This window comes from Copidosoma floridanum, unplaced genomic scaffold (genome assembly GCF_036245765.1).
Source record: "Copidosoma floridanum isolate Cflo_tuat_1 unplaced genomic scaffold, Cflo_Japanese_pri ptg000031l, whole genome shotgun sequence".
NCBI lineage: Eukaryota > Metazoa > Arthropoda > Insecta > Hymenoptera > Encyrtidae > Copidosoma > Copidosoma floridanum.
In genome coordinates, this window is record NW_028321908.1 from 5,941,734 (window position 1) to 5,961,577 (window position 19,844).

The 19,844-nt window shown below is 31.4% G+C and overlaps 1 protein-coding gene across 1 annotated transcript in view; it reads right to left on the bottom strand.

The window, feature by feature from the left end:
• Nucleotides 1–1,132: 1,132 nt before the first annotated feature.
• Nucleotides 1,133–19,844, bottom strand: part of REPTOR (repressed by TOR) — a 401,948-nt gene continuing 383,236 nt past the window's right edge. Inside the window, exon 5 of the mRNA XM_014354886.2 lies at nt 1,133–1,552. Coding sequence (XP_014210372.2) covers nt 1,458–1,552 — 95 coding nt within the window. The 3' untranslated portion in view covers nt 1,133–1,457. The remainder of the gene's footprint in view (nt 1,553–19,844) is intronic.

Below are 19,844 nucleotides of genomic sequence, written 5' to 3' on the forward strand. Positions count from 1 at the left end.
AATGATAAATGTTTTGTTACACGTAAACTTGATTCCTTGCTCCCTTCCCCAGCGTTAACATCCATATGATTCAATTCAACCCCTCTCTCACGGAAACTGTTCACAATATTTGGAGATGGCCCTTTACTGTCATCACCAACTTGGGATTACCTCTTAAGTTTACTTAGTGATCTGAAAAAATAATTTTTCAATTAACTATCTTTAAGTAGGTTTAAGAGAGTTTTACGTGACTGATCCATTTTATTATTTTTACGAGACACAACTTCGATCAGACTTTCATTTCTTTTTCCTAGAGTTTTTGACAGCGGGAGCATCTATGTCGTTTCTTGGTAGGGCATTCAAAATTTGGTCTGATTTTAGGGATAAAAGTCTTTGAAACTCAGTAGATTCTTGTTTCTTAAAATATTGTATCTTTCGAGCTTGAACTGGGGTAACTCCTACACTGAGTGGCACTAGAGTTTTAATATCTAGTATCTACTAAAATAGTATCTACTTTGAAAAGGCTATATCTTGTGCTAGTCCAACATAATGTTGTAGTCACGCTTTCGTAGCAGGTGCTAAAGTTTAGATAGATGCGGTAGTCATCAAGTACATAGTTTAAAAATACTGACATTGGTTAAATTAAATACAAGCAATGAAAATTCTCATTATTTTGTAAATTAAAACTATAACTTCAATGTACGACATTTGAAGATTAAAACTTTTACTTAAATACGAATTACCGTCACCTTATTCAGGAGTCTTCTGACATCACTTATATTTTTTTATTTTTCTAGGTAATATCAATTATTTTTTATAGCGAGAGCTGAAATTTTTTTCTAACATCAACCTACTAGAAGGAATCCTACTTTAAAACGTGAAACGATGCAGCCGATTATATCTTATATGTGGTATGTATGTATGTTTGAACGCGTGTGTTGATGCCATCTGCAAAATTTTTCATTACAGCCATTCTTAAGGAAGTTTTCGTTTTTTATCTTTATAGGTAGTATAAAATATAGTAGTTCAACGATATAAGTTTAGCAAATTTATTGCATGAAAGATTAAACTCATCAGTTCTATTATAATACAGAAATGAATGATTTATTACATTATATACAAGTATTAGACTTTTAACTACAAATATCACGTTCGTTGATGGAATATATAATATTTTCATACAAATATAGCACATGAATTACATTTTTTTTATAATTTAAGCTTTATAAAAAAACTTTTTACAATTATTGTGTACTTATTTCAAAGAAATTTACAAAACTGTCTTAAATAATTAGAATAGCTTACAGAAACTTTAAATACATACTGATATTTAGGAATCAGATGTTGTACAATTAGTTATGGATGTCGTATAAATAGCTATAGATTATTTTAATAATCCAAATAACTTAAATATCCACTATTATAAGATATATCCATACAATAATAACTGAAATTCATCGTATTCTTCATTTTGTATTTTAAAAATCATCCATTCCTCCATTGGGCATACCAGATTTGACTTTGTCCAACACCTGGTTAACAAATTCGGTCGTATGGTTAGCTATTTTTACCTCTGAAATATATAAAAAATTAGCATATAATTCTTGATTCAACATGTAAAAAATCTAGAAATCTATCAACTATGTAAGTTTTTAACCTTCTAGGACTGAGAACGGGAATGATCGCATATCAACATTTGTGGCAACAGGTTCACTAAAATAATAAATGGTGTGGATATACCCAAGACGAAAAATTATCGGTCTCTCTTCATGGTCTACGACTACTAGATTTTTTCTTAAGTTTTTATTTGTATATCTATAAGGGGTTAAGTACTTCACAAAAACATAAGCTATGCAAGCAACTGTTTATTAATAATTTAATTCGTCTAAAAGTATCTAGAGATTACCCAAGGCTAATAGTTAGAAGTCTAAGAAAATGCCAGATTAAAAAGAATACTATCCAAGAAAAGTAGCGATTTTTGTTTAACTTCCTATAATAAAGTTCACCAAAAAAATTCGTAAATCTAAGTAAACGCATTTCTGATAACAAAAAATATTGAGTTTGAGGAAAAAAGTTACATCTAAAAGTTATAGATATGGTTGTGATCTTTTGATTTATAATTTGAAAAGGTTCTTTACTAGAAGAAAAAAAATTAATTTGAATGAAAAAAAAGTTAAAATACAATGTTGCAGGTACAATAAGTATGTAATAATTGATGTGATGTGGTATACGTTGCAAGTTCGTAGACAGACTACAAAGAAATAACAATAATATTAACAATTCATTTAATATAAGTGATCGTTTTTCAAATTAGTTGATATTTTTTTTCAACATAACATAAAATTTTGACATTTGATGAAAATGTAACTTGTAGTTCGCAGAAAAAAAAAAGTTTTTTAAATTTCGGTTTTAATTAGAAACTGTTTTAGATCGTTAGCGGAACTTATCAAAGTGTTTGTGCCAACTGTATTTTTAGGCTATGGATGGGCAAAATATGTCGATACATCGGAAACACCGATATATTTTGATCGATATATCGATGTATCGGGCCGACATTACTTTCCGACGACATATCGTACATCGACATATTTTTAGTGATTTCGAAAACAATAGTTTTTAATAAGTACAAACTTGTGCCGCGGAATTTTGGCAGGACACAGTTTTTTTATAACTATATACACGGAGAGCTTTGCTCTGGTTGGCCAACTGAAATTCTGCCATTAAATTTTCTGTGGCGTGTATAGTGTATACGTAGCCCTAGAACGAGCGTTCTTTGGTCAAGTGTAGGCTAAATTGTCTGCTGTTATACTTCTTTGCGAGTCCTCTCTCCTCTATATATGCAAAGAGAAGTGCTGTGTAGTTGTCTAATACATTTGCCACGTGTGTTGGGTATACGTCCCGCATTCACCTATACACATCGTGTATCAGCGATCATAGAAGTATTGTTTTCATGTAAGTAGCAGATATTACACGTATATACGTATCCTATTTATTTTCTTCTTTGCATTGCATGATGTTTTTCTGTTGTTTCCAGGCTGCATGATCACTCTGTAAACAGATTTATACTTTTGTGTGATGAGTATACTTATATAGTATTCGGTTGATGCTTGAGGTTCAATTTACTTGAAAAAACTATGTCTATGGTGTGGAATTTTTTCACAAAAAAAGACAACAATGAGCCGGTAGTTTGTAATCTGTGTGGGAAAATACATAAAACTAGTGTGAATACTACAAATTTAGCAACTTACTAGAAGCAGAAGTATCAGCATACTTTCTTACAATTAGAAAATAAACAAAACAAATGAAAATCACTCATTACAACAGCATTACCACAATCTCAAAATTTACTACTAGCTCTTGTTCCAGATGTTGCTGCTCCTTCAGAGGCCTTACTGCAGAAAAATACTGACATTACCATAAATAATGTGAGCATTTAAACGTATAATTTTATAATTCTGATGATGCTACAGAACTGTAAACTGTAACTGTAATTTATTTCGTTATTCGTAATTTTCAGTTTACTATGCAATTTACCGCTACAAATATTGTTCCCCATCAAAGTCAGGAAACCACAACTTATCCCGAAGACTCTGAATCTGAGCCAGTAGCTAAAAGACCTTGTTGGTAAAAAAAAAAAACAACAGTGTTGCATTGATTAGAACGGACCGCAAGCTTTGAAGGTCATTGTTATTTTTATAACTGCTAGCTCGTTTTGTAAATGTAGCTGAATAATACTACTTTTGACATTTTAAATTAATTTTCAGAAGGTGGAGAGAGACATAGCAGTATTACACAGGCATTGATCTACATCATATGTAAGGATAACCTACCATATTCATGTGTTGAAAAATCTGGCATGATTAGATTTGTTCGCACAGCTTGTCCTCTCTACAAACTGCCATCGAGAAAGAAGATCTTTGATTCACTACGTCTATATTAATATTAATTTTGATATTCCCTTACATATCTTATATTAGTGTAAAATCATACTCATTAGATAATTTTGCTTTTACATTTTTAGGTAACACATCTGATAGAGTGCAGATATGCCACGACTAAAGCTATTGTAAAAAAAAAAAATTAAGTGAGGCAACATTTATTTCTTTTACAAGTGATATCCTCACTATCATGAATTCAACAAAAAGTTTCTTAGTTCTAACAGTGCATTTCATAGATTTAACTGTAAGATTAATATGACCAGACTTGTTTAGGGTATGGTCTTAGCTGTTTTATTTAAGTGTCATGCGAGGGTCTCTTAGGATTCAGCTCGTAAGCTTTATTTGTTCTTTTTGTATTGAATAATAATCTTCATTTAAATAATATGGGTAATTTTAATTAATATACTTCTTTATTAAAGCAATTTAATAATAATTTGTTCTTTTAAATACAATTTAATCGGGTCACTTTAACAAAGTTCAGCGTAAATTTTATTACTGATAAATAACTTACATCCATCACTGATTGTTGTTACTGCTGCTTCGGAGTTCCCTCATGCTTCGTGCGGTAACCTTCAGTATTTTCTTAAACTACACGAATGAGTTCGTGGCCAGTAGGATTTTGCTATTTCTGCTGTCTCTGCTATCGCCGGAATCACTTTCGGCGGGCCTCCTTTGCTGTACCTCGCTCCTTAGCATAGTCTGATACTATTGATGTTCTCGATACGCACTCGAGTTGCATCAGCCAACACGTTATGCCTTACGTGTGTAAGGTACTCAGAAGTCGCGAGAGTCAAGAGTTGACTAAAACTTTAGAGGACAGGTGACAGATGTAAAGAGAGCGATATTTCTACTTGATGGTGCGTTTTTATAGCATCAGAGCGAGCAAAAGAGGCCTTTGGTTAAATTAGGTCAACCAATGAGCAATATTCTTGCAGACTGCGTTGACAGTTGCAGGATGATGTTACATGTTATGATTTTACATATTAGGAAATAACAATACAACAGTACCAATTGCATTTTCTGACAAGTGCGATTAAAATTTCAGGTCAGTGATGATGAAAGCTCGCATCAGCAATATAAGAACGCCAAATTCAAGTAAAATTGTGACAGTAAGTTTACAAATTTTGAAATTAATCCTTCTGAGGATTTTACAATTAATTTTGAATATAATAAAGTAATGTGTGAGTTACAAATTTTAAATTAGTATACATTATCGAAATTAAACAATTAATGAGCAAGTAACTATTCATTCCTACATACATGCAATTTCACAATGAGGCTGGCCGTATTCATGTCAGCATATTATGAAGCATTCACCTTAAAGCTGATACACACACGCACACACGTAAACGACGTACGAGCTCCTCTTGTCATATGAGCCTGTTTTATATTCACAATACATTTTATCTGAATTCCGACGGATGGATAGTTTTTAGTTACAACATTATTCGTATCATCTCGGGATGTAACAGGATCATCTTTACTTCAGAGCACAAGTTTGTGTGCACAGAGACTATTTCAGGTATGATTTTATGGAAATCTTTACTTACTAAATTATAAGATTTTATTCTGGTTTCCTATAGTTATACCTATTTTGTCTCAGAGCCAAACAGGAGCATACCTTTCAGAGTGTTGGATCGAGATATGCGAAGAGTTTGGCATTGAAAAAACCAAAATAGTTTCTACAACTATTGACAGTGGGTCAAACATCAGAGAACGTAAAAGAATCCTTTGCATGGCGCATTGTTTGCATTTAATAGTTGATGGTGGTTTGAGCAAAGATAGCGCTTTTTCCGTTTTTTTGCGACCATGTAAAAAGCATTGTCACATACTTCAAGCAGTCTGTCAATGCTATGGATCTTTTAAAAGCTGAGCAAGAGGCATCTGGAAAAAAAAAGCGAAGTCTTAACTTTAACGCAGGCTGCAAATATGCGTTGGAGCTCTTGTTTTGAGATGCTGGAACGTTTTGGGGTGATGTTTGTGATAGTTGCTAAAGTGTAAACTATTACGACCCAATCAAACAAAAAAATGCCAGATATGATACCTACATCACAGCTGAATGTTATTAGAGATATTACTTTTCTTCTTTGCCCATTCAAACAAGCAACTGAAGAGATTAGCAGGTCAACTTACGTTACTTCTAGCCTAGTTATTCCCCTTACAAGTTTACTCAGGCAAGCAATAGAACGAGCAAATCCTACAAGTTAGTGAGATTCTAGTATAAAAGAGGCTTTACTAAACAGAATCAATACCAGACTTGGTCCACTAGAAAATTACGTATTTCTCACTACTGCAACAGTATTCGATCCCAGATTCAAACAAATTTACTTCCATTCTTCATTGGCAGTATCATCTGTAATAAAACGCATTGGCAGTAAAATTCTTTCAGAGCATAAACTAAGAGGAAAGCGATCACCTAAACTCAGATCTGTTTAAGCACCACAGCAAGAATATGATACTTCGATCTGGTTTGGACACGAAAAGCTTTTATCCAAAAGAACTGTTTTGCTGGAAATACCAAGCACTGGCAGTGTGCTTAATGAGCTTAAGCAATATCTTGATCAACCTCTTCTAGACCGAAAATCTAATCCTATTGAGTTCTGGCTGAATAGTCGACATTTTACTCCTGTTTTGTCGGAGGTCGCTCTTAAGTATTTAATTTGCCAATTTGCCATCCGTATCGTCTGAGAGAGTAGCTTTGGTTGTAAATTAAGTATCATCAGATACAAGAAGCAGACTAACAGCAGAACATATTTAGCAGAGAGTACTTCTGATGTCAATCTCTGACAAATATTGGTTACAGTGACAGCTTTTTTTTTGAGTTGTAGAAATAAATTTTTTTTTTTTAATTAAATGAGTTTTCATTTTTTCATACTTTAATTAAAAAATTAAAAATTGTTTTTAACTATATATATAGGCGCAGATGCAGGTGTCGCAGAATGAAATTTTTTTATATAATTGCATACACATACCATAGGCGTATGTAGGATGGAGCAGGAGGGCTAAGTTGAACAGTGCAGGATGTTGTGCAACATTTTTGTTTCTGTCTGTGTTTAATCGAAGACTCGAAGTGTACACGGTTTTTAGTTGGAAACTTTTAATTTAAAACACCTTCCATTGTAAGTGTTATACAAATGCATATCATTTGCAAGAATTTTATTTTTAAGAATTTTATGCTGGCGTCTGTGGCTAAGATCGATGACATAGCCACATTGATGAGTTTCACTAACGATATACGATACAATGTGGTCAAATCCTCTTAATTGCTCCTCTTTTTTCTTAATTTTGCTGCGCATATGGGATCAACGCAAATGTTAAAAATATGCATCAAAGTACTTCATAAAAAACCAAGTGTGGGTCTCGGGACCTCCGGCAGAAGTAGAACTTCCATCTCAACTGTTATTAAACTTGTTATGATAAAAACTGAGAAAGTTAGAGTACACCTAATTTCTATAGATCTTTAAATATTCCATATTAAAATAGTGAAAATTTTAATATTATTACGTATTCAAGCACGCGCGTGCATAGAATACATATACCTTAATACACTACTAATGTTATGATTCACGCATTCTAAGTACCTCCATGTTTGCTATGATATATGTAATACATGTACGAATTGTTGGTCATGTAATTCAGAATAAAACAAAAATTTTCACTATACTGCGCCAAAAGAAGGTACTTTTGTCTCATCACGCGGAAAAAAAATTTCTTTTATTTAAAATTAATATTCGTGCATTTGATATGACATCATGTGTGTACAATGAATTCTTGTTGGAATCTTTGTATCCGACAAATAAAATTTCTTTTAAATTTTGGCTACTATAAAAGTAAAATAATCCACTATATTTTATTGAAATTAAGGAAGACAATAGACATATAGCTATTTCCCATTGTAAAATTATAATTCTTCATTTCAGTTGTTTTCTATTATAACTTATAATTTAATATTAAAATTCACCCGTGCTTAACTAATTTCTACTGATTTTAAAGTTAATAAAAAGAATATAGGTTTTGATCACGTGACAATTTTTCTTACAATACATTGTAATGTCGGTAAATTAAAAATTACCAACAATTTTTTTCCCGCTCATTCGTAAGGAAATCTCCATGATTTGAAAGTAATTCGAGCAAGGACCCACGTGCATCCGAAAAGAGGCATGAATCACCTGCAAGTTACTCGCAGCTGCAGCACGATGATTAACTATGATTCATGCACATGCACGAGGGCCTAAAATTAATGAAAAGAATATAGATGTTGGGTTGAACTTAATTTGAGTAACCGTTATGTTTTAATACAACAGGAAAGAGGATTTTGTCTTTACGTGGTTAATAGGGATAATGGTAAGGTCTACTGTGTAAAGTTTCTGTAAGTTTATTTATTGTTTTTTGACTAAGTATAATTTTACCATGTAATATTTTTATTTATGTTGAATAACACAATTGATTAGTTAATGTGGAATAAAAAAGAAATCAGCGTTTCACAGCAATACATCAATGTTGATTTCGGAATTTGCTAACATATAATGCACAAAATTATATGGTAACAAGCTTGTACACTAATATTAAATAAAATTGATCAAAAAATGTGTAGCTAATAAAGTAATGCAAGTGAAAATATCATAGAAGGGTAGAGGTAGAGGAGAGGCAGCGTGGACAGCTTCTTCTAAATAACTCTACAATATAGAAAAAAACAACCGTACAAAAATTAGTAGGGGAAACAAAGACATGTCGCTTGAAACTATCATCTTTTCTAAAACTCAAGATAATGAAGTACAACACAATTAACATAAGGTTTAACAGTCCAACCCTTTTACTGATGTTATACCTATTCTATGGGCACAGTGCGAGTATCTCCAGTGAAACACCTTGCCAGTTAAGCTGACAATCTCTGCACCAATGGTGCATCGGTTCAACTCACCACTGTGTAGCCTTTCCCCGCCCACTCCTCGCCAGTTAAACCTGCACTCTCTGCCAAAGCATCGGATCCAGGCTAATTAGCATCCCCGGAGAAGCTTCATGTTTCAGGGACCACTCCTTACCGGTAAGGCTGGTGAGACCTGCCTGGTGCATCGGATTCGCTAATCCTGTACCTCTTAACACTGTTTCAACAGGTGAGGTTATGAAAAAAAGCTCCACGCAGGCAGCCAAACCGTTATGGGATAATTAGAAGCTATTGCAATTATGCTATAGTTGCCGTGACATTACAGTTATGCGTCAGTGCAGTTACGAAGTAAGCGAGAGGACTTTACCCACAATACGCGTGACTTCCTAAATATAGAGAATAAAATAAAGAACTGATAAAAACGATCTGCTTTTAAATATATACATACCAAAAAATCATCGTGATAGCTGGTGCAGAAGTTAGATAAAGATTGTATTTTTTTTTCTTTTTAGTTTTGAGCGGGAAAAGTAGTTTCCTTCGTGAAACACAATATTATCGTTAAGCAAAAAAGTTAGTGTCGTAAAAATAACATTAATCATTAGCCAGCACTCAGCTATAAAATATAAAAGGACTAGAGGAGCACTAGTAACAAAACAGACATTATTCAAAAAAAGAACTACCAACACACATAAATACCTAGCAGCAAACTTGTTGATGCGGCAAAAAACGATCAAAATTAATATTATCACCGTTGTTGGTAACTAGATAAAAATTAAAAACTACTTATTACTGATTTCCTAGAGAAAAAATTTGTCGGGAAGGCACTTTTTGTGATAGTATAGAAGGTGAAATAATTGGAGAAAAAATCGATGGTTAAGTTTTTATACTTAAAAAAAACATTTATGACCGGGTTTACTTTATCATTACCTTTTATTTGATATAGAAAAACCATTTCTAGAAGTTAGTAGCTTTATCAGTATGATCGACTTTTAAAATCTCTTAAGTACACAGGCGTTTGATTACATAAAAGTGATAGTATAATGATGTCTAATTTACAATTTGTGTCAACGGTACATAGTACGGTATATTAATGTTTTTAAATTTCTTTATTTTGTTAAGGAGTTTATAAAAATTGAGTCCATACGTGTCCGGTATATTAAATTTATACTATATAACAGTTAAGCAGGATTCAAAAATCTTTAAACTTCGAATGATCAATACACATGTTGTTTAAACCATAAAACTTTTAATAAATTGATAAAAGAAACTAAACTGTATAGCATGGATGAAGTAAATTGTTACATAATTACGTTGATGAATAAGACTAATATATACCACTTCTTCAACAACTTAATATAAAAATTGTAAGCATACTAATGTTCAATCAAAATCTTTAGTTTATCAGATGCTGTGTGTAATTGTACGCGACAGCGAATAACTAAATTATTTAATTACTATGTAAAAGGTGAAGTGTTCACTAAATACAAAATTTGTAAAAAATTTTTTTCCCAAGAAAATCTTTAAATACTGGTACTAACTGTCCCTTCTTTGACGTAGAACTCAATTGTAATAAATATAACTGAATGGAAAAACTGCAGCGTACATTTCTTTTACTGATAATTTTGGTAAATGGAATAAATGTACACTCTATTTCTGCCTTTTGTTTGCATTAATAAGATAAACATTGGAGTAACGATAAAATTGAGAAGTGAATTTTTCTGCAGTAAGATGTACATTTTATTAGTTTCACCGTTTGCTTCTACTATTAATAAATCATAACTTTTTATTATTGTTAGTTTATACTAAAAAAATGCAAGTCATGCTCCAGTAACTCAATACTCAACAGTTTACACTTGTTTACGTAATTTTAATGATTTATTAGCTCAACTTAAAAAAATTCTTACTAATAACAAGCGACGAAGGTGTATATAAAATAGCCGGACATATTTTGTTCGAAAAGAAAAGCGAATTTAAAAATTTGATTTTATGCTTAGGTAATTTTCACACAACAAAAATTTTACTTAGTTGCATTGGACGATATTTGCAAAATAGTGGCATTGATAATGTACTCATAGAAACTGGCTTAGTTAGACCTTTAGTTGCAGAACAAATTTTAAGTGGTAACAATTATGCCAGATCTGTTAAATTTTACACATATTTGTCAGAAGCCTTAAGAAGACTACAATTCCAATTTTTTTTCATGGACGAACGATTGGAAAAGTATGAACAACTTTTGATAACAATCACATTACTTTAAGAGAGTTTTGACATCGCGAATTTAAATTAATGTTGTCATATAAGTACTAATATGAAAAATTCTTTATCTGAATTACTTGTAGACTTTGAATCCTTCATATCTTCCGGATGTGATCAATCAGAACTCTTTCGGTATTGGAGTAATGTTTTAATATTAATCAGCCTAATGCACAACTTGATAAGAGCAGACAGAATTGGAAATTTGCACTTACATACAGAATGCATTAAAAAATTACAGCCAATTTTCCACGTTATGGACAGGTTCAATTACGCTCGGTTGGGTGCTGTTTATCTTGAAGATATGTTGATGCTGGAAAAAAATGCTCCAGAGGTGTTTCAAAAACTCGTTGAGGGACACTTTACTATTAAACAGTCTGAGGTTTCATTCAGTTCTGTAGCCACCGACCAGGCTCTTGAACTGAAGATTGATCGGTCATCTAAGGTAGGAGCAGGTGTTGAAGGATTTACTACAAAAAAAGAAACTGTGACTGCATGGGATTTGACACATCATGAATTATTGTCCACATCTAGTTACCTCAAAGAAAAAACTTTCTCTAACAATGAAGATGACGAAATGCAAGTTCACCGTGAATTTTCTAGTAAAATCACCGAAAATTCTGAGTCATCCGTTCAAACAGTTTTAAATTATCTCAACAACAAAAATTACAGTCCATTCATACTTGGATCGCATAAACTAAGAAATATGTTCACAGAACAGCTCGTACATCAAGAAACAACATTGGGTGTTTTAAATATATTTGGAAAAGGATTAGAGTTAAACGAAAATTTTTGCAATGAAAGATTTCGCGATGAAGTACAACTTCTTTCCGCTCTGCTTAAGAATAATAATCTTCCAAACTTCAAGAGCATTCCAAAGCCGCAACAGTCACAAGTACTTCAGGCAAAAAGAAATTCGATCAGTGATACGCAGAGAATAGTAGCAATAGCTCATGAGCGAAATCATCCGATTGAAAAATTACTGAAATATAAATTAACTTATTCGAATTACCTATACGACGAAGAGGAATTTTTCAAGAAAGAAAGCGATAAAAGCTCCTTGATTCGTGAGTTGGAGTCAGTTTTAAAAAGTAGTAAAAAACAATTCTCTAAAACCTTAGAAGATACGTGTTTAATCGTGGATACAATGTAGGTGATGAGAAAAATATCTTGGAAAGGTTTAAATACATTTGAAGATCTTGCTGGACGATTTCTTGATTATATGGTAAAAAACGCATCGTTGCAAAGTACAAGAAGATTCGACATTATTTTTGATTTTTACTTTGATAAATCAATCAAATCTTCCGAGCACTTGAGAAAACAAAAATCAGACTGCATATTATTTCATAATATTACTAGTACTATATTATTACCCAAGCAATAAGAAAAGTTTTGGGGACTCTCCAAAAATAAAGCATTACTTCAAAGTTTTTTTAAAGAATTTTTGAAAAGTAGAAAAAATCTTGTAACCTCCTGATATAGAAGAAGCAGATGTCAAAATTGCGCTTCATATATACCATACATGTTTACAAGGATTCAAGAATATTTATATTCTTCCCTCTGATACTAACGTCATTGTTTTAGGTCTGTATTTTTTAAAAACTTTTAAATAAAACGGATTAAAGGTATTACATTCATAACAAATAAAAAGTGGTAAACCACCATAAAAAATTAATACATAATTTTTTTTACATACAGACGCTATGGTTTCAAATAGGAGCATTTCAAACGATAAGAAATATATCTCTTCATTTCTTGGCATTAAAGCATGGTGATACGTTTTGTTTAGTTCTGCTAGCAATTCACCATCTTATGGGAGAAGATTATTCTAGTAAAGACAGTACAAAAACATCTGCTTTACAAAGCAGTTTAGAGAAGTACTTATTAGATTTCGGAAAAGGTAGGTTTCATGTCTATTTGCAAAGTGTATTTTTATGTTTCCATATAAATAATGAAAAATCTTCACGTATTTTTTGTAGATTACTCTAAAACTGTTAGTGACACGGTACTTAGTTTAGCTGAAGATTACTTAGTCAATGTTGTTAAAAAAAATAGTGATTGTAAAACAGTTGACGAGCTTCGCATGTGGTCGTATCGAAGTGGATGTACCATTTTGAGGTATATTTAAATAGTTTACAATCAAACGCACTGTTTGAATGCTAGTGCAACGGATCTGCATCCTAAACTTTTTGGCTGGGAACAACAAGATAAGTTACTGGTACCGAAAAAAATTACAAACTTATTACCTCCCGTACATGAACTTGTACATAACTGCACCTGTACAGAGTGCTCAAAAATTATTTGCGTCTGTGTATCTGCCAGAATCTCATGCTGTTCTTTTTGTCAGTGTAAAAAAAAAATACTTGCCGTAATCGTTTTAATCATTAACGTATTATATGTGTTAGAGTTATTATAATTAAATAAAAGTACTGACCTTATTTTTTTATAAGAAAACAGTATTTTAATGTAAATTGTGTATTGAAATTGAGCACAGATTTTTACGTTCAAAATATGTAAACCTGTATATTGTACGTACAGGACACAAATATTTATATTCAGTATATATCCATGGAACACCTTAGATGAGCCAAAAAATCTAAAGCAATTTATTACTTCAAAGTGTAAAAGATGAATGAATGATCATTGAGCATTTTATAAACTGCATTAATGAGGATTTGATCGGGATTTACCTTGACTAATAATTAGAAAAATTGCTTATAGATGGTAAAAATAATGAAAAAATTTTAACAGGAAAATAATTACAGAACCCAAGAAAAAACACACATGAAGAACTATAAACTGAAAGTTTTGTTTCTGTCCAACTTTTTTTTTTTTTCTACAAAATCCAACAATTTCACGAAAAAATTGCAATAGGTACTTTTTTGTTTAAAACGTAGCAGTTAACCTAAGCAAATTTTTTTAGGTCAAAAACGTAAAATTTTTTTATTTGTTCATCTAAATTTTTAACAACAATTTCCCTAGCTCTGTTTCGATCTTGTACTCTATTCCATCTGGTTCAGTGGATTAAAATACGGTGATGATTACATAAAAGTTAAAGAAATATAAGGTATATCCCGAGATTTTCGCCGAATGAGCGAGTACGTGTACCGAGAATTCAATAAATTAAGTGATTTTTCTATCTTTTTTATTTTTTTCTGAAAAATTTTAACATTTAACGGAAAAATTGCAAGAGGTGTTTTTTGTTTAAAATAGATCAAATGACATAAACAAAACTTTTTTAGGTCGAAAACGTAAAATTTTTTTATTCGTCTATGTAGATTGTTAATAACAATTGAGTCCGGACTTTTTCGGGCTCGCACCCAACAGAATCGTATTCAGGAAGTAAAAATACGTCGAAAAAACTTTGGTGCAACCGTGGACATATAAGAGGCTACGGATACCTACCTAGCCGCCGTACTATATACGCGTTTACAGATATTTACGCATTTAAATATACATGAGGATATTGATATTCGTACATGTATATGTACAAGTACGTATAACATATATATATTTATTATCTCATCATTTACTAGTTTATTATAGCCAAGAAATAGTTTAAAATAATTACTGTTGCAAAGATAAACTGACGATACTACCTTCCGGTTAGTACAAAAAACGCATTGAGTAATCGTTATTTTACACTAGAAAATTTTGACAGTTAATTGAGTTACATTTTTTATGGTATCGTATGTTATGTTTCTTCGAGGACTCTTTATGGCTTTCGATTTCAACCCACAACCCCTCGAGTATTTCTGGCTAGGAGGCTAGTACGCTAACCACAAAACCATCAAAGCTCTTCAGTTATATTAAAAATTGTTTGGTTTTGCAGCATTTAATGCAAATGTATTGCAAGAAAAAAGATCAGTTTGTTATTTAAAACAACTAGATCAAAATATTCATATTAGTTCTTTTACTTATTAAGTACAAAAATATATAAAGTGACAAAATAAAAAATGTATTTTTTACATAAAAAAAAAAAAAATTTGAAATGGAAAATAAATTCAGCACAATGATAGTATCTTAATCTAAAACGACTACAAATTTTGACATTCCTAATTTATCATTAAATAACTAACAATACTCCAAATCATACGTACTTAAATAAGTTATCATGATTTGTAATTCCAATGGTATACACATCTTGATATTTCAATGTTTTCTTTAGAATATCTGGATAGGACTACAAATATCTTTAGAAATCGGAAGTGAGATGGACTTATTTTGATTTGTAAGCATTGTATTTACTGTTGAAAACTGAATCAAAATTTAACTATTAATAACATTTATATCTATTCATAAGTCATATAGTTATACAAAAATTTAAATGATACATGCGTTACTATTTCATAAATTAAAGTGAAAGACTCTCATTATAAGTTGAAGTAAGGGGTTCACACCCAGAGGGGCAGAGCCATACTAGTATAAGTATATAAGTAGGGCTCTGCTCCCCTGTGCAGTCCACGTGGTAACCCTCTATAAATAAATTATAGCTTTAAGTTTTTTTACACATAAACAGAAAATCTGATTTCGGAAAATTACAAGTACGTACATCAAATTTCGAGCATAGAGAAACTTAAAAAATACAAAATAATTTTGTCACGTCAAAACGATTAAAAAACAATGGTAAAATAAACTATTAACAGCACAGTGTGGCTCCGTCATAGTTTTAGATTCTAGTTAAGCAAGAAATTATAATCTCTGCATAAACACAAAAAAATTACTGAAAAATAATCCTGACTAATTATGTTTTAATAAATTGCCCATTTTGTTGATCTAACAGGTTTCCCAACAGTGTTTTCATAAGGAGACTAAGGATGCAGTACAAATTATTTGTAAAATTCATTGAATAGCACAACTAAGCAAATAACTTTTTCACAATAATATTTGCATAGACTATCATTCAGACTTAACGAACAAAATATAAATCCTTTGTAACATGCTGGAAAAATTAACTCAACATTTTTTGATACATTTTTACGTTGTGATTTGAAAATAATTTTTTTTTTTGGAACTGAGTAACAATATTTGTAATAATCTAACAACTATGGTTTATTGTAAAATTTAAAAAACGAAGGATTATCTTTGATATTGGTACAAGCAAACTAATTGTGCATACTTAACAGTCCTACACATCAGCGATAATTTATTATAAAACTTATAAAATAAGAAATGCAAATTTTATTTTATTTATATGCAATACTTTAGCTGACACTTGTAAACATTTTTATTTGAATCCAATACATTAGCAGATGATTTTCAATCAATACTTCATAAAAAATTTTTACATGTATTTTCTTAATAATACTTATTCCAATTGGATATTTTGTTTTCATCATTGAAAAACTGTTACATAAATTGGTATGTTTATTACGTATTTTTTCTCCGTAAAATTTTATTTCTTTAAATTTAAAAATCATAAATTTCCCTTTCCGCGAAAAAAATGGTTATAAGTATTATTACATAAATACTATTGTATTATTGTTAAGAGTTATCGTTCATTTCTCACCTTATACAACTTAAAATTAAATTGTTTGAAAAAATAAGTAATTAATTATTTATTTTAATATGTATGGGCTGAGAGACGAACGGGTACTCTTGAAAATAATAAAATAGTATTTATATAATAATACTAATAATAATTTTTTTAATTAGGATTAGGGGAACTTGTTACTTTGTAGATGCGTAAGGCTACTGGCGATGACTACCACTTTTCATATTATTTTGTTCTAATGCTAAGTGAAGATTTTTAAGTGTAATCTTACATGCTATGTAATAACATTTATTCATCTAGTAACTTCATATTAGAATAAACATAAAAGTAACAAAAAAAGGTAACCGCACCTAAACTTTATACTTACAAAAATTATAGAAAAAATTCTTTAAATGACTGATTAGAACAATAATAATAAAAGAAATAATATTACTTAGTTCAATGATATTAATTTGTTTCAAATTCATGAGTATAAAGTTAATATTATAATACAATTAAAAGGAATTATTTTAGAATTGGAAGAAAACCTGGACTTGTATTCAAGTCGTTTAACTAAAAAAAAAAAAAAAAAATGAATAAGGGTGCTGGGGGTAAAGAGGGCAGCGCAGGGGGTGGTAGGCTTCTAAAAATCGGCAGGCAGATTGGCGAGGCTCAAGAAAAAGGAAGCCCATACAAATAAAAAAAACTATACATCGAAAGATATGTATATGGCTACAGATACTCATAGACTTATACCAGAGATAAGTAGAGAGATTGCTAACGCCAATGCTATAATGCGAGATGACTTTTTCGCACTAATCGTAGCGCCTCGCCGCGGCCAGCCGTCGAACCGGGCGCACATCTCAGCACTCGTATCGGACAGCGTGCGCCTACGAGAAGAGGAGTGGATTCGCGTGGAAATGGTCATATAGGCGCACATTTTGGAGAGACGTGGAAAGGGTATACCGAATATGTGTACGAGGAGAGGAGTGGAAATGTTGACTATAGCTATATATCTGAACGCACAGCCAAAGCAAGCGACGACACGAGTTTTTCTCTTTTGACTGCAACTGAGTATATCGTATATATATTAAACTGATTTTTCTTCTCGTTTTTTTTTTCTTTTTCCCCAACTTTTAATACTTAATTTAAAATTCAGTATTATTTTTAAAAAATGTTCAGCTTTTTTTTTTTAAGGATGGCAGTTCAGTTATAACCCCTAATTTATTATTTTTCCTCATAATTGTTATGAACTGTAGGACAAGCTCCGAAGGTTATTAATGAATATAACTGGCTTTTAGATTTCTAAGGACCGAAGTTACGGTAGCTAAGTTGCTTGATGCTTATACTACCACTCGAATTGTTTTGCTATCACGGGATCGATTCAAACTTTCTGTAGATTTTGTTTATTTTAATGCAGTTCATCGGTTTATTTAAATTTCTTTTATTTATGTTTTATTTAAATTTATAAATAATGTTGCCAACTTTTTTTTTTTTTTTTTGTTACGTTGAAATAAATATATTTTTTATACTAAATCTATTCAATAATTTAGTAAGTTAATACTTCTCGTTGGCAAGGCCATTTGGCAATTTCATAATAATAAAATAAATTTCTTAAGATGTAAGTATAGTTTATGCATCTTAAAACTCACAAGAAATTATAAACATCTAATATATTAAGAGAGAAAAAAATCCGAAGGCACAAGAAAATTTATACAAAACTGCCTAAACATTTTGATTTGCGTCTTTTGTTGTAAAGTGTAAAAAATCACATCAGCGTCCATCTGCTGCAATTACTGCAAGTTGAAATTTTCATCGGTAAAAACATGCAATTAACAAATGAGAGAACAAATCCGAAGGCACAAGAAAACTCACTTTTGTTTCAATAGCATCAAATTTGATTATTACCAGCAAAATTTTTACGTTCCTCACAATTTATACATTGTGGTAACAACTACTTGTTATTTAATTAATTAATTTATAGTGAGTGTGTGTGTGTTTTTTTTAAGGAAATGATGAAGCTGCTCCGATCAATAATATTTTATACGATAGTTAATTATCCATGAAAATCATTTAAAATACGTAATAAGCAAAAAATACCGCTCTTAACGCTTTAATTAAAAAAATTAAATCTTTACTATTCTGTATCACCCTGATAAGTTAAAGATTCTTTTTTTCATTAACAAATTAATAATATATTTTGAAGAATTCGTTATGCCTTAGAAACATGCCAAATTTTTTTTTTAATTATTGTTTATTAACTATTACATTAGATGTTTATAATTTCTTTTAAGTTTTAAGATGTATAAATTACACTTACATCTTAAGAAATTTATTTTATTATTATGAAATTGCGAGATGGCCTTGCCAACGAGAAGTAGTAACTTACTAAATTATTGAATAGATTTAGTATAAAAAATATATTTACTTCAACGTATCAAAAAAAAAAAAAAAAAAGTTAGCAACATTATTTATAAATCTAAATAAAACATAAATGAAAAAAATTTAAACAAAACGATGAACTGCATTAAAATAAAAAAAATCTACAGAAAGTTGGAATCGATCCCGTGATGGCAAAACAATTCGAGTGGCGGTATAAGCATCAAGCAACTTAGCTACCGTAAGTTCGGTCCTCAGAAATCTACAAGCCAGTTATATCTTACTAATATATAAAGCAAGAACGCTAAAACCGTTGTAATCGCTAACCGCGAAAACTACTGAACCGATTTTGTTCAAATTTTGCACACTGATTCATAATACTTCCTAGATGGTTTGAGTATAGTTTTTATCGTAAAAAATTTAATAACAATAGCAATAAATGAGCTCAAAGTTTTGCAAAAATACGCCAGCTTTTCACTTAAGTTCAGTAAAATCCGCTAGGTGGCGTCAACATAAAATCGAGGCTACCTGCAACAGAACTAAATAAGTGTGGTTTAAATAGGCCGGAGCGTCTCGATACTGATGTAGTCGAGCTTCGGCAGTTCAACGAGCTGCGTAGAGAATGCTGATGACACTCTTGCAGCTGGGTATCCTGGTTACGGACGACACTCTTATCCAAGGAGGAAGGGACCTAGGTGTCCATTCACCCTGAATCTCGAAGAGTGTAATAAAAAAAAAAAAAAAATTATTCCAACCGATTCCGTCTCTGCCACAATACCAGGAGACATATCTAGCCAGAGCCCAATCTGCTCTAACTCATCAGAGTTGTGTGGTAGTCTCACCATCCCACCTGGTGCAGTTACAGAATTTGTGGCTACAGATATAAGCCAGGGAAAACAGCTCTGAGGGGCACGGGGAGCCACAACGGCTACCTTCT